The sequence below is a fragment of the Antedon bifida genome, chromosome 7 (genome assembly GCF_963402885.1).
Source record: "Antedon bifida chromosome 7, ecAntBifi1.1, whole genome shotgun sequence".
Classification (NCBI taxonomy): Eukaryota; Metazoa; Echinodermata; class Crinoidea; order Comatulida; family Antedonidae; genus Antedon; species Antedon bifida.
The window spans coordinates 6,219,572-6,235,661 of NC_136232.1; the positions used below are offsets into that span (position 1 = coordinate 6,219,572).

The 16,090-nt window shown below is 34.1% G+C and overlaps 2 protein-coding genes across 3 annotated transcripts; both read right to left on the minus strand.

The window, feature by feature from the left end:
* Positions 1-4,518: 4,518 nt before the first annotated feature.
* Positions 4,519-8,095, minus strand: LOC144848057 (frizzled-9-like). Its single transcript, XM_078704723.1, has one exon. The coding sequence runs from the start codon at positions 7,924-7,926 to the stop codon at positions 6,046-6,048; it is 1,881 nt and encodes a 626-aa protein (XP_078560849.1). The 5' UTR covers positions 7,927-8,095; the 3' UTR covers positions 4,519-6,045.
* Positions 8,096-12,703: 4,608 nt separating this feature from the next.
* Positions 12,704-15,817, minus strand: LOC144849138 (HIG1 domain family member 1A, mitochondrial-like). 2 transcript variants are annotated; one of them, XM_078706152.1, is made up of 3 exons: positions 15,726-15,817; positions 14,990-15,220; positions 12,704-14,359 (listed from the first exon to the last, which is right to left on the minus strand). In XM_078706152.1, the coding sequence occupies exons 2-3, from the start codon at positions 15,102-15,104 to the stop codon at positions 14,166-14,168; spliced, it is 309 nt and encodes a 102-aa protein (XP_078562278.1). In that variant the 5' UTR covers positions 15,105-15,220; positions 15,726-15,817; the 3' UTR covers positions 12,704-14,165. The 2 variants fall into 2 exon arrangements, with proteins under 2 accessions (XP_078562278.1, XP_078562277.1); XM_078706151.1 differs by having other exon boundaries at positions 12,705-14,359; positions 14,990-15,122; positions 15,726-15,762.
* Positions 15,818-16,090: the final 273 nt, after the last annotated feature.

The following is a 16,090-nucleotide window of genomic DNA, read 5'->3' on the forward strand; positions in this document are numbered from 1 at the left end:
TTATTTGGTTTTTAACATAAGGGTTGCTACTAATAGGAACGTGTTAGAACCCTAAAATGGTTGGGTTTTTACTGCCTTTGTGTGGCACCGACTTCCTGCAATCAAGGATACCAATGCAGTAAAAGTACATGTGGACGGAATTTAAACCTGATGAATTTCACAGTCATTGCACTTTGTAGTGTGATGTACTTTTTTATATTCTTGTTTGTGATAAATTCATTCACACAGCAGAGGAACACATAAACAAACGGCATTCATCCGCGACCGTTCGATCACGAAGTTCAACTGTCCTTAATGCAAATCGTATACCTTTAAATTGAAATTTACAGTTGGCCTAAACAAAAAGATACTTTTATACTAAATTAGGCCTATGCTTACTAAATCACAGACACTCTGTTTCAAAACTTAAGGTTGAAGAAAACAACATTATGCTACGCACTCCACAACATATCTCCTACTTTGGGCCAACTCCTATTGGCTTAACAAGAAGATACTTTTTATACTATACTAATTATGACTATCAGGCACTCTTTTTCAAAACTTATATTAAGAAGGTTGAAGAAAGGCCAACACCTATCTAGTTGACACCCCATTATGGGCACATAGTGCTTTGTGTGTCCGGCCCGAAGTTGTTTGAAAAACAACATGCACATAATATCCAACTAATAACCTAGATAGTATAAATTACACATTGACATTTAAATATATATACACTTAAGTTTCTTTTGTTGAGATCAAATGGCAAATCGTCTTGTTGAAGCTAGTGTAGTTAATTACTATCTACATATATAATTTATTCATGAATTTTTAAATGGAACCCCCAAAGGATTGTCTGTCGGCGGCGTCGAAATAACATTGACCGCATTGTTAATATTGACGCGCGCGACTGGAATTATTATTAAATTTCGGAAAACAAGATCTTGCTCGGATCCGGCGGTTCACGTCGAATTCGTTCGAATCTTTGCATAATTGTATATTAGCGTAAGTAATGGTCTATTTTTGGTGGTATGCATTATTCTGAAAACACGTTGCCAGCGATAAGGGTCGAATAGTATTATAAACATTTTGCTTCTTTACAGTGTAGTTTAAAATCCTCCATACGCGCAGTTTAATAAGAAGGTCTAGTCTAAAGAAAGCTCTGTTTACACTATCAAACGTTGTGAAATCATCAAATCAAATGTGATGTGCCCATATATGGACAAAATGACGTCACATAACTACCATGTTTGGGCATATCACACTTTTTTATCAAACTAGTTTGATAGTGTAGACAGAGCTTATATTTATACAAGTATGTGTGTGTGAATATTAGAAGCTGTACTGCTGTAAGAATAACTTAAGCCATACTTAAAAAAGATTTTCGTTTTTTAACTCGATGCTGTAATTCCAAGTAAGTACTGTCAAATAATCCCATTGTGTCAAATCCCAGCATGCATCAGCAACTATTGTATTTACAAAGGGCGATGACCGTATCCCTACCCATGTTTTTAATTACGTCAAGTTTTCTGCTTACGGAATTTACATTAAGCTAAATCAATAATTAGTTTAGCGGCAATCAATGGAAACTTGCGCTGATTACTTTCGATTTAGACACTCGGCTAATTAGCGTAAAGAATAGTCTGATGCTAATTGAAAAGAATAATTTAAATGAAAGAGAATTTTCCAAGTGTTTTGAAGTCTACGGTAACATGAGTGGGAGAACATTGAAATTGTAATGAAAAATATCGCCCTCGAAATGAATCGCAGTTACCAATAAAAGGTATTGAGAACGTGCTACAGTATAAACAATCAACGATTAAGCTTAGTTCTTTGGACGCATGACGTAGGTCATGACGTAGGTCATAACGCATCCCTCGCGTCGTGATTGTATACTTATTACGGCGCGCTGATGTACGTACTTGCGTTGCTTTCAAATGGGAGCCAAGCTATATACTTTATCATTCTGACATGTCTTTTGTTATAATATTTTTTATGTAGTAAATAAACGATATTTAAAAGCAATTTTAAACCAATAATCCCCCTTTAAATGTCCAATTATTAAGGCCAACGGGTAAGCGGAAAACTTGTATGTCCCATAATCCCAGAATATGTATCTACAGTATCTTGAGCGGGAAACCGCCCGTTCGCTCTCCGCGTTGTGTGTAAATGGTCATAAGGAATAACATAGATTCTATATTTTTATTACCGTTACCGATCGTTTGTGTAAATCGGCCTTTAATAAACAATAATGTCTGTAAACCTCTCTTGATGGAACAGCGTTACATGGTCCAGTGGGAAACCACGACGATCCGCCGGAAGAACTAACTATAATTCTGGCTTTACTGATTGAAGGAATATCTTACCGGATTAATCATTACAAAATTGCTACGGCCAAGTATCACAATTGCTCTCTTTGAACTTTGAAGTGATGATAGGCTATGTACGTTAATAATTCATGCAATAATATACAAATAATAAATAGTTCGTACTATTGCACGCCATGTGACCCACAATCGTCCAATCAAATGACAGGAATTTATTTAGGCGTTATATAAAATGTATGTATGTTATATTAGCCAACTATGATATCATTACAAGAAGCATGCCTGCCCAGATGGGTACGTTTTAAAAACATTGTTATAATCATTATGACGCGGTCTGTTTAATGAAGGAATCCTCCATTGCCTAATGAACACAATATTGATAATTATCACAAATATAATAATTTAGGCCAAAACATCAATAATAAAGCATGTTTATGATTGAAATATTGCATTTATTTTTTATATTATCTCAATTTAACTTGTACAATAAACTTAAAATACATGGTACAGTACAAAGTATCATCGCGTTGTTGCTGGTAAAATTGAGAGAGTACAACACAGTTACAGTGATGATGGGAAATGAACACGTTTAACGATGAAATTGAATTAAGTCGCTAATTTAAACCATTTAAACTATGCACTGGTAAGGATGCAAATCCTGGGGCAATTTCCGAATTCTTGTGTGTTAATTCAATAATACCCAGCAGGCTCAGCAGCAACTAGAATCACTGCTGGCATCGTTGATTTTAACCACAATGGTAACAAATGGCATAGGTCCTATACTTGTTATGGTTTGGCAAAAAGGTGTAAATGTTTTTTTGTTAAAGTATTGCAGTACTTTTAAAACATAAAAAATTATATAACAGACTTTATATAAAATCACAATTGATCCACCGTTTAAATAAATTAATTAACTCAAATGATAATGAATCTTCCTCTCAGTTGAAAAAATGTACATATTATTATTTTTGTATCTAATTTTTATTATTGAAGGCCTTTTTTACAACGCTTTAAATTCGATAACTCCTCTATGATCTGTTTTGTTATCATGTTATGTATATGTTTTGAAATGAAATTTAAAAATAAATAAACTTCTATGATCGTACAGTTTTCCATTGCAAAGATATGATAAACGATCTGAATATTATTATTAGGCCTAAATTAAGTCGACCGCACTTTTTTTTCCGCAATGAAGTTAATTCTGTACATATTGCCGTTGTCCTGTTTTTTTTTCCACGACCTATATTAGTTAAATTTCCGAACAAAAGCGGCGACAAGGATCTAGTACATTTAAAACTTCACAGACATTGTATTTGTTACAATTTAAGACGATATAAAGATCTCTTTGTTTACTATTGAACTAACTAAGTGAAATATTGGTCAATAGCGCACAGATCCAACCAAGATAACATATTTATAATCAGTTTTACAATTACTCATTTTGTGTTTAAGGAAATTTTCCCTGACGGTTGATGATATTGATTAGGCGCAAATATGGTTACAATTGTCACAGTAAACTAAAATATTTCTGTAAAATTGAAAAAGTACTCTGTACTGTGTATACAAAATCGCCCTATATTTTAGACTTAAAAGAAAATATTTAAACAAATGCAATGAATTTAGTAAAAGAACCAGTAAACATAATCCCGCCGAGATATAGGAGTTAGCCACAGTTTATATATAATTTTATAAAACGTTTGATAAAGCAATGCGAAGAATTACCTAAAAAGAGCCGCTATAGTGCGTGGCTATTGACGAACATAGAGTATCAATTGAGTGGCAAAACCATGACATGACGCGGACTATGCATGTACATCAATGGACAATCGTAAATTGATTTGGCGCTAAGGGTGCTTTACGAGAGGAAGACATTAAAACCATATGAAAAGAAAAACTTAAAAGTCGGTTAAAGATATCTGTAGGGAATAAGATGAGAGAATACCGAATATAGGTTTTGTTCAAGGTCAGACCACAGTAGCAATGAACTAGCTAACAATTGTAGCGTACGACAAACAAAGATCTAATACAAGCAAATGCAAACTCCTCCACCGAGAATCAAAACAATAAGGAACGCTAATCTAATAACAATACGGATTTTGCAAGTCTTTAAATATCTAACATATTAACACGATAATATCAATCCAATTGTTAATATTGACTTTTAAATCAATGAATAATATACTGTACTGTACTTAAATTTGTTTGTGACTTTATTTTCATTACATTTTCATACAAACATGGCTTAGAACATTGCATCTTTACTATTATTCATTATTATATACGGAAATATAAACTTACTAAGATAAAGATAGACATGGCAACAACGAGTATAATATGATTCAAGCAGGGAGTATATTAATAAAGCCTGACCTAGGTCCATGGTTCAAGAATAAGGAGGAATTACCTTTCATTTTAAACAATTGGTTATTTAAAAACCAGTACAATTTGCTTTCACCCATTGAGATACACAAATAATATATTTATGGTCGATTCATAATCATGATCTTGTTAATGTATCTGCTAATCGCATAGGTAAACATTGTAAACGAATATATATGCCTAGCTAATCACCCACAGCACCATTAATGACAAAGGTTGTTCGGCATTATGTTTGAAACGTCTACAGAACAATATTTACAGTCCTGACAGAAAATAATGAATTACAATTTTATGACAAGTTGTTTTGTGTTATACTGTAGAGAGTAGGATGACCTTTGGAGTCTGTGATTATCAACGATACCATCTCTTGATATGTATTGTTGATACAACCCATTACACTGATTCATATCAATTTTGCAACTCTCTGTTGTTTAATAACATCATGAACTTTACGAGTGAATTAAATAAAGAAACCCTCCTTTGAAAAACCATATATTAAGACACTTTACCATGAAACAAGGGGAAAATAGCCTAATAGTTTTAACATTACGGCGAACCCATATTCAGAGGGGATACCCTTATTAAGGGACACTTTGAATCCCAATTTAAGTAGAGGTTCTACTGTACTTGTAGACTAACACTTTAGTTTCGACGAAAAACCATATTCAGAGGGGATACCCTTATTAAGGGACACTTTGAACCTCAATTTGAATAGGAGTTCTACTGTATTTTTTAGCCTAACACTTTAGTTTCAACATTACGGCGAACCCATATTCAGAGGAGATACTCTTATATATACGGGCACTTTGCTGTGTCCCAAAGAATTCCAATTTGAATAGGGTTTCTACTGTTTGTAGCCTAACACTTATAATTTCAACACTACGGAGAAACGATATTCAGAGGGGATACCCTTATTACCGGACACAACAAAGAGTGCCCATTTGAATAATTCAAAGACCTAAAGTTCAACAGGCATCGGACGTCTTACATATTCTGAACGAACATTGAAAAAATACAAATAATTAGGAAAACCTAGGCCATGTAATCTAGGCCTCTTACTATATTACTAGAAAACAAAATCAATTAAGGAAAATACCGAATATTCATAATGAGACTAAGGACCATGCTATCGTTTTCAAAATCTTTTAAAATTAAAGCTCAGTTTAATTTAAGTTATAGTGTGGGAGAGAATGACACTAGAGCTAGAGAGAAACAGTTTAAAACTACGATACACAGTAGGCCTATACATTATATATATATATATTTACCGGCAATAATTATTATCATACAATGTTTTAATGTACAACAACACGGCATAAAAATATGTGTTCTTATTTCTATGTTACAAATTCATTACAGATCATTAAATAATTTCACTTGGAGTTTTATAAACTGTTTGATTTGGTACACGGGTATACGTAACCGCCTGCAGACTTGACGCTTTACTGGCAGGGTCAGAGTTCACCCCATAGCCTTCGGTTGGCAAGATAACAGTCTTCAGGGCTGGGGACGTTCTGTATGACGTCGGTGCGGCAGACGCGGTGGTATTTACAGGCTGGTGTTTCTTTTTCGTAAATCCAAATGTCATATCGCAGCACTTCATCCAGCTGGTTATTGTCTTAGAGCTTAATATCCACATGCCACTGGTAATTCCTACAACTAACAACATAAATATCTTAACAGAAAGTACGGGAACAGACGGTATTGAGTACGGTAATGGACATTTCGAATCGCCGCTGTCACACGGCATATTCATAGACTGTTCTTTCCACAAATCGAAGTTTCCGTGTTGATAGAAATAACACGCGATAACTGAAGTTGCAGGCACTGTGTACAGCACAGAAAACACTCCAATTCTAACCATCAACTTTTCGAGTTTATCAATGTTGCTACCGTCTTTCTTCATAACTTTTCTTATTCTAAACAAGTAAACAAATCCAGAAACTATGAAAAAAGTGCCTAGAAGAAAATAGATAAACAAAGGCACGAGAACGAACCACGTTAGCGCGGTTATATCCTGATTACCGACAAAACACATTCCAGTGAGTTCATCTCCGTCTACACGACGCATCGTTAAAATGATGATTGTTTTAAGAGCTGGAATGGCCCATGCAGCCAAATGATAGTAACTACTGTGCGAGGCAATGGCTTCATACCCCCACTTCATTCCAGCTGCCAGAAACCAAGTTATAGTTAATATAACCCACCATATTGAACTGGCCATAAAAAAATAATATTGAATCAAAAATACGATTGTGCAACCGGTACTCTCCAGGCCTTCCTGGATTAAGTATTTCTCGCCCGCCTGTGTCTCGTCGCATGATATTGCTTCTGATCCGACTATAAGACGCACAATATACGCAATCGAATAAACATTATAGCAAAGGCTGAGGAATATAATTGGTCTTTCAGGATATTTGAATCGAACACGATCGACGAAGAAAGTTAAAACGGTTACGGCTGTACAGAGGAAGCAAATGACGGCCCAGACTCCCATCCACATTTCGGCAAATTTCTTGTCAGATTCGCGATAATAAACATCAACGTTACATCTTGGAGCGCAAGATTTTGTCAATTTTACATAAACAAATCGATCAGGATTTTGACATTCATTTGAATTTTCGTCTGTTTTTTTATCCGAGTCTTTTGAACCATGTGATGTAATGGGTGGAATTAATGTCAATCCTGGTCGTGACCTATTCTTGTACGGACCAGATCCTGATGACGAGTTCGGTGCCATCATGCAAAGGACTTGATGGCGGTCATCTGAGTTGGCCACTGGTAGTCCCTCGCAGTTCATTGGCTCTGGCCACTTATAATTAAAACTTTCCATAATAGGCGCACATTTTGCTTTTACATCTTCGCACATTTGTCGACAGGGCCATATCGGAAATTCGTACTCTTCCGTACACATGGGTGCAAACATTGAACATAGAAATCTATTTAGTTGGTCCGAGCATCCATGGTTGACAAGAGGTGCAAATTCGTGTATTTTCGGTGCAGCTTCGTCTTGGTTTCGATGTTGAAATCTGTTAGGCATGCTTGTAAGATTGTAACCTATCCCTATGCACATTGGAATGGTGACCCGTTCGCACTTAGGTCGGCTGATATCATCAATCGGGGACAGACAACTGCAAACATGAAATGTTGTTAATAAAATCCATATCTGAACAAGCCTAGCTTCCATCTTGAAGAAGGCCTGCAAATTCCAGCCCTGTTTGGTTGTACAATTTGGCTCCAGCATCAATAAAGCTGAATTACCGGCTTAGCTTATCACATAAGTCATCGATACGCCGTGCTAACACATAAGTGATACCACTTACTTAGGGAATGCTTTGAACGAATAAGCCGAACTGAAAGTCGACACAATGCCTGCATATACTGAACCGCATTACACTCGCGTAGTCATACGGGACTTGGTGATTAAAGTTTCTGCTTTGTAAAACTAATTATATATACAATACAATATGGCTTATCTTATAAAGACATTTTTACAAAGTTACAGAAACATATGTGAAAACACAAAGTTTTCGTATATAGTTTTAACACGAAAGAAACTAATTAATCTGTTGAGCACGGGCGGCGGAAGGACACTAGTGCAAATGTGTGTATCGCGGTCACGTTGTATCGTTTGCTGTCGGTGCCCTTTGAAGTTGGATACGTTGGTAGTAAGTTATGGCAGTGAGATCATATCAGTTTAATGCGCTGCTTGTGTATACTCAATTGCAGTTTGAACTATTCAAAACCAGCATATGAAAGCAATCCATGGCTTTATTATGTTTGCCGATCTCTTGTGGCCTGTTGTTCAAGTATTATTTTTTTATCTCGTTTTAATTTTAGAAACGAATAATTGTGTTTCGGCTACTCAAAGAACAGCAAACTATTTGCTTTAAAAGACCATTATCTAAATGTCTTTAGAAAAAAAGAAATATGAAAAGTTTTTTTGGAATTATTGTAATATAATCAGACTTCCCTGTTATAATCTATACTCGACAAAGCGAGTATCATATGTAAAAACGTACAGGCAAATCATTACTACTATTATTAATACGGCTCATCAATGGATACAAACTGGGGATTTTTACTCCGAGAGATTTAATTTAATGTACACGTATTACCACTTTTGTACTTTTATTGTTTTATTATGTATATTACGAGCTTTGTAACTGTATAACGTACATTTGATTACGAAATAAAAAAAAATGAAAAAAAATAATACTATAGTAAGTAATGCCTAGATGAGACGGAACTATGCACTAAGTTCACCTATACTATAGATTTTATTTGATAGGGCCATATTTTTCACCAAAAATGATGAACAAATTAATGTGGATTTTCAAAAGTATAGACTAAGACCATTCACGAAGATAACAAATAAAGTTCGAAAAGTCATTGCTTGCCTCACTTTTTTTTGGATTTATGCTTTTTTAATTATCGTGTTCTATTATTAGGTCATGAAAACAGGTACAGTATTGTAGTACTAGTAGTATTATTGAAATAAAATATACTGTATAACTTGATACAACTTCAATAAGTAATCAGTGAATATTGTCAGTGGTAATGGTACACCTAAAATCAAATCAATGTGGATTTTCCAGATTATCGAAACGATGAACGTACAAATGCAGTCCATTTGCCTCACATTTTTCAGAGTTTTGCTTTTTTAATTAGTGTTCTAGTTTAAAGATGTATTGTCCCCCTGAAAAATAATGTTTTACATTTATTTTGTTGAATATGCCATTTTAATGTCACATAATAGTTATCCACTTATGTTATTTTATAAGTGAAAACATTATTTTGTTTGTTTTTTTTTCAATAGAAGTGATTAACTTTATTAAAACTACAAAATAACATAGGCCTATTCAAAGTCTGATTTAATTAATCTTCATTTTTCATGTTTTTGGGGGACAGTACATCTTTAATGAAAAAAAGTATGGGGGTAATATTGAAATTAAAATACAGCACTTGTTCACTAAAAGTTACCAGTGTATATTTTCAGAATGAACAATCTTATCTCATCATTTAAATTGATTGCTATTTGTTTACAAAACAGTATTGTTCAGAATAAATAAACAATTAATTCGGAAACACCGGTTGTTAATACATGCACATTGGAAAACCCGTCATCATGCATTAAAAGCTGAAATACGAATGTCAATTCAAAATAAGAACAAGGAAGGAATCATTTTATTTTTTTTATTTTTTATTTTAACCATATTTAATGAGGGTGATCCATCCAGCATTTGCTGATCATTTGGGACCCTCAGAACAGATACAATACACAAAAAACAACAAGAACAGAAAAGTAAAAGAAAAAAATAAAATTAATTACATAAGACTAAAAATAATAAGAAAATTTGAAAAATAGAAAATAACTGAAATGTTAAATTAAGCAAAATATAAAATATATATATATAAATAAAAATTTAGATCTACTATTTTACAAGTATATGACCATGCAAGAAAAACTTTGTACAACATAGACTAACTAGTATGGTTTAACAATTGTATTTTGTTGAGTTTTTGGAATACATTTTTGACAGCTTTCTCCTTGATATCGTTGGCCTCATGGCTATCCGGTCGATATTAAGTTTTTAACAGATTTTTAAAGACCGGGCCTCGTTTTTAGAATTCATTGGTGTTACATACATACGTGGGCGCAATAATAACAACATACTTTGCCATTAAATTGGCTTAACTGTCTACATTGTGACTCCTTCTTTTAATATTACTCATTTTAATTGAATAATAAAAATCTTCTCTTATCTAAAGGGATACTAATTAAGATTTAAGCCGTCTTGTCTTTGATGTTAAAAAAAGACGACTTGTCGTTGAAAGGGCACTCGTTTGAGGGCTGGTTAAAGCGATACAGTGATTAGTATCCGAAGCAACACTTGTTGAATGCGATCCGGCAGGCGGCTTTGTCTGATCCACGATAGAACTGATCACCGCCTTACAAAACATCTCTTCAGCTTTTAATTAAATCTTTCATCAACAAAAGCATTTTGTAAGACTTTTGAAATCGAATGCCCGCTTTCAACAGAGCGTCGCTTTAATCGTTTTTGTAATTATGGAATAATTACTACAGCCTTCAGTGTAACTTATCGCCCAATACCCCTCCTTTAAATGTCTACCTTGTCCTGCATCCCGTTTAACGTGTGTAGTGTAATTTAACAGTGTGTAATATAATCTTAAAACCATTGTAAAACAGGGGAAATCAATTATAAGATCATGCTGTAAACCAGATACTAAAATCCTATCACGTTTTCATTTAGAAACGAAAAAGAACTGGCGGCTTATTAAAATACAAAAAAATGACGTTAGTTTGGCCTGCATTAATATTCTTTCCAGTCGGCGTTCGCTGATTTTTTAAACTAAAAATTAAAAAAAAACACGAAAAAGTACGAAATTGTGAGCTCAGGTATTATACGGATGAAACGCCATATGTGCCAAAATATTTATAATTTCTGTCTAGATCATAGAATAGCCTACACCCGGAATCTTGTGGAATTTTGCGTGCAATAAGACGGTGATGATGTAGTATTCGCTTATAATAAAAACCAAGTTGTTCCGACATTTATGTATTTTGTGAGACTTTCACGATCTCGTTAAAACAAGACCATGCTATTATGACCTCAAAATTCTCAAACATCTCAGTTTTATTATAAATACTTGAAGATACAATATCTCAGTTCAAACGCGTACACCTTGTCATAAAGTCGATATTGTTTATACAAGTTTCGCCTAAAGTTTTAGTCATCGATATGGTTATAAAGAAAACTATTCTATACAGTATGTTATATATAAATACAGGATGCCAAGCAGACAATAAGAACCAATCACTTTTAGTTAAGTAAAAGAATTAAAACATATCATGACGTTATATAAAGTTAAAAAACACTTTATTATTAGCTCTGTCTACACTATTAAACTTGATGTGCCAAAAAAATGTGATGTACCCATACATAGACATAATGACGTCATATCACTACCATATTGTTGGGTACATCACACTCTTTTTGTCCAACTAGTTTGATAGTGTAGACAGAGCTTTAGAATAATTTATTTACGCTACCAAAATCACAGAGACCTCCTATGTAACGCATGGAAGTTTAGAGTTTTACCAAACAGGCTAGGCAAACAAAAATTAATAATCCATCTGACCAATAACATGCATCAAAATATGAATATAAGGTTTAGAGATCGACTTTTTAATGTTTAGGACAATATATAATCTTGCATGAGGTGAACAATTATACCGACGTACACTCGGCAGTTAAAAGTCACACTGCTTGTATTGATGCCTTTTTTTAACACACCAAGATGGGATACCATATGGAAGTGGTCTTATGTAAAGTGCAATATCAAGTAGAACTGGGTTCGAATCATCGGTCATTATTTCTATATAGTTATCAGGACGGATTCACCTACTCCTAACAAAGTAACATAGAACATTATTTGTTATTTTACATAATGTATAGTCAAAGGTGCCTCCAGCTGTCTCGCTGCGAAAAAAATCGGACACCAACAGGTCTTACAATTTGCAACTGTAATAAAGGAACTGTCAACGCCCGCGCAGCTGCGTCTTGGCAATCACGACCCATTGCGCTCATGCCGAGCGACTAATGCAACTCCACGGATCCGTTTACGTTTTAAACCGGTACTACTTTTTTTGAAGAAGATATCGCTTGACTGCTGTAGATATCGAAGGCACGTCAATAGTGAGTTACTTTGAAGAATATCGCTTCACTGCTGTAGATATCGAAGGCACGTCAATTGAGTTTATATAGTGTAATGTGATATGATGTACTCGATCGTACACTTATATTTTGCCTGCCAACAATAAATTCAGGGGGTTCCATTTCCGAAAAATTGACACATTTTAGTAGGTCTCAGTGCACAAACTAAATGATTTATGCGTCTGGTGGCATTATAATTTTATTTATTAAACCCTAAAGTTGCAAACATAGCAACTAATAATAACAGGCCTACAGTTACATCAGTCAGCAATTGGTATAGACAGATATTAAAACGAATTTGACTGATAGTTGACCTACCAAATTATAGCCGTACAGTTTCTTAGCCAGCTACCGTATATCATGGAGTAATGCGTATAGTATATACAGAATATTGTATATTCAAGTAATAGTGTATAGAATATATATTTACATAGTATATTAACGTTTATAAATTAATTAATAAACGGTGTAAGGAAATCTGTATTCGAACCCAATTGCATATAAACGGTAGCTTCATAAACATGATTTAATAACACAGTGAACTATAGGCCTATACCATAACATAAACAATATTATTTTACATACTGAAGGGTAGATATTAATCAAGAATGTTGTACGTGTCTTGAACTAGAACTAAACCTTGACTCGGTTTGATACGGTTGAAAGATAAAAGAATACCGAAACATAATACATAATATTAATCGGATTAGTGTACAGCCATTGAAAGCCACCGCATTTCTCGGGATATAAATCTATTATTTTGCTTATAATAATAATTATTGTTGTAATTTTTTTTCGGGAATAAATTTCGCATGCCAAGCACCACACAAGGAAAAATTATAATACATATTATTATTACAGGGTCACTTTGGTAACATGATTTACTATGCATATATAGAGGGCAGCCGGCAAGTTATAATTTGGCAACAAACATTACGGGAAACCAACGTTTGATTTATTTCTACCACGTGAAAGTACTGTAATAAAGATAATTTATTAGTGATTGTTGTCGAAGAATATTTTAATATTTACTTAATACAGTATCAGAAATAGTCTACATTATTCTAGGCGCGGCCTAGTAGAGTAGGCCTACACTATCTTTAATGCAGTTTTTAAACAGAAATTCGTTACTTCGCCCTCTATCGGTAATTCAAGTTTTTAAAAAAACTTGAATTACCGATAGAGGGCGACATAACGAATTTCTGTGTATTCGAGCATTCTCTGTACAGTTAAAATATACTTTTATTATGCTACATGGTGGCACCCTGAATTAAAAATTAGCAATTTAAATTGTGCTTATGTATACAAAAAGCATTATATTAGAAAACCCTGAGCATAAACACATTAGTGCATATAAGTATAACTTAATAATTAGAAACCACATATTAATTCCTGAGCACACTAATATAATCATTTGTTTGAATTTTACGTTAAGTTAAAATACATTATGTAAACATTATTTTAAGTAGAATAAAATTCAAATTATTATTGCTGCTGATTTTATTAATAAATCAACATTAAAAATGTAATAATTGATGGTAATTAATTTATAATTCACTATGTAGGGTAAAACTCCCTTTCTTATTATCACTCACATACTGTAGTAGCCAAATAATATAGTAGTCTATTTCACTTATAAATTCTCTCTAGTTAAAATTTGCTATATTTATTTGTTCTTACAACAGAACTATAATAACAATAACAAAAATATTTATAAAGAACACTTTGAAAAAAAAATCTAATGTTATCTTACTAAAGATTTATCATTCTTAAATATGTTAACAGCAAGTTTGTAGCCAACGCCTATAGTCATTGCACCAACCACACAAGCTTGCGACATAACACGCAAACGCATTAGATAGATAGAAGTTGACATTCCTCGACGATTTCGATATGCGTATGCTCCATAGGCTAGTGCTGCCACAAAACCAGCAATTCCTGAAAAACAATATGTTATCAATCATTATTCTTGTTATTTATGCACCTTGATATGTAAATTATGCTATTTACGATTAGTCGATGTAGTCATTGTAGTTGATACGTAGTATCAACGTGTTAGACCTGTTATGCTCCATGTGGAGACAGAATCTTGTATAATAATAAGTGAGCCCTAATATCAGGTATTTATGTTATATAAAATGTATTTATTAGTAATAGTTGATTTAATTACATTTGATAGACATATCATGATTGTACGCCCATGTTAATGCAGATTTATGTATGTTAGGCTGAATAGTACGGCGTGTGAATTGTTTCTTTGCTCGTATTTTAAGTTTACAGAATGGACAGATAAATTATTGCTCAAAGCGCTTCAGATCATTTCCCTGATCACACAACACGTATACAACACATATGGAACACATATTATTAAGCTCCTACAATTTTGCAGCTAATAATAAATCCAAAACTACACACACGCTCAGTCAGAACTTACAGTAATTTCATAATTTTTAAGCTATGGCCCTGGATCGGAACCTTGGTACCACTAGCTAGGCTCTATTTCAAAATTCTGGATCTGGCACTATTTTACCTTGTCAACTAATTTAATTAGTTGATAATTTAACTCACCAACAGGAACAAAAGGATCCTCAGCGGCCTTCCGTGTCAATTTACTTGTTGCCGATTCAGGAGAATAGATATTTTCTGTGTCAAATCCAATTGGACGGTTCACATTTCTGGCCATAATTCACTTATTATTATACTTATCCAGTATCTATTAGGCCTAGTACATATAAATAGATGAAAGTTGATTTTTGGCTTTGTCGATGTGTACAGTAGACTAGAAAAACTTGCTTACAACTTCAAAAAAAAAAAAAAAAAAATTCAACTGATATAGGCTAGCTAGGCTACATAACATAAAATATATAGACTAGGCGCCTAAGGCTAATCTTTAAATTTAATAGGTTCAGTATTTTTTTTTGCTAGGCCTAAACATTTTAGTACTGTAGATAGGCGCGCCTAGCTAGGCTTAGCTACGATGATCACCGTTGTTAGTACCCTCACTCAGTCAGAGCCAAGGCTTAGTACTAAATGAATAGTAGTATAGTAAGTAGTACTAGCCTAGTAGCCTAGTCTAGGCAGGGAGATGTCTCCCTGGTCTAGAGACGAGGCCTAGCCTAGCGCCAGCCTCTAGCTAGGGCCTAGTTAGGCCTAGAGGCCTAGCCTAGTATTAGTAGTCGAGAAGTAGAAAAAAGAGAGGGCTAAGCTTTATTTAGGCCTAAACTAATCAAAATCCATCTAGCCTAATATATGTAATATTTTCCTAGCCTAGGTATATAAATGATAATAAAATGCTCGCACTCACGTTGAAACTTGAATTCAAAAAATTAACAAATTTTCTTTGAGAGAGTGTTGCCTCTCTTGGTATGACGTAATAGTTCAAGTCTAGCCTCTCCTGTCTAGTCGTCGTCCCACAGCAAAACAGAGACTAGACTGCAGTCTAGAACGTACGCGCCCGCTGAGTACGAAAGATAGCATTTTTGACGTACATCATGTAGACTACTCTCTCAAGGCGTTCGTACTTAGTGCAATCCACGATAGCCTAGGCTAGAAATTGGACCGAATTAGCAGAGTACCAACAACTTAGTTTAATCTTTACGTTATATCATCTTACACCGTAGGCCTACCATGATGAAAGGAACAGAAATGTAAGCCACCCTGTCCTACCTA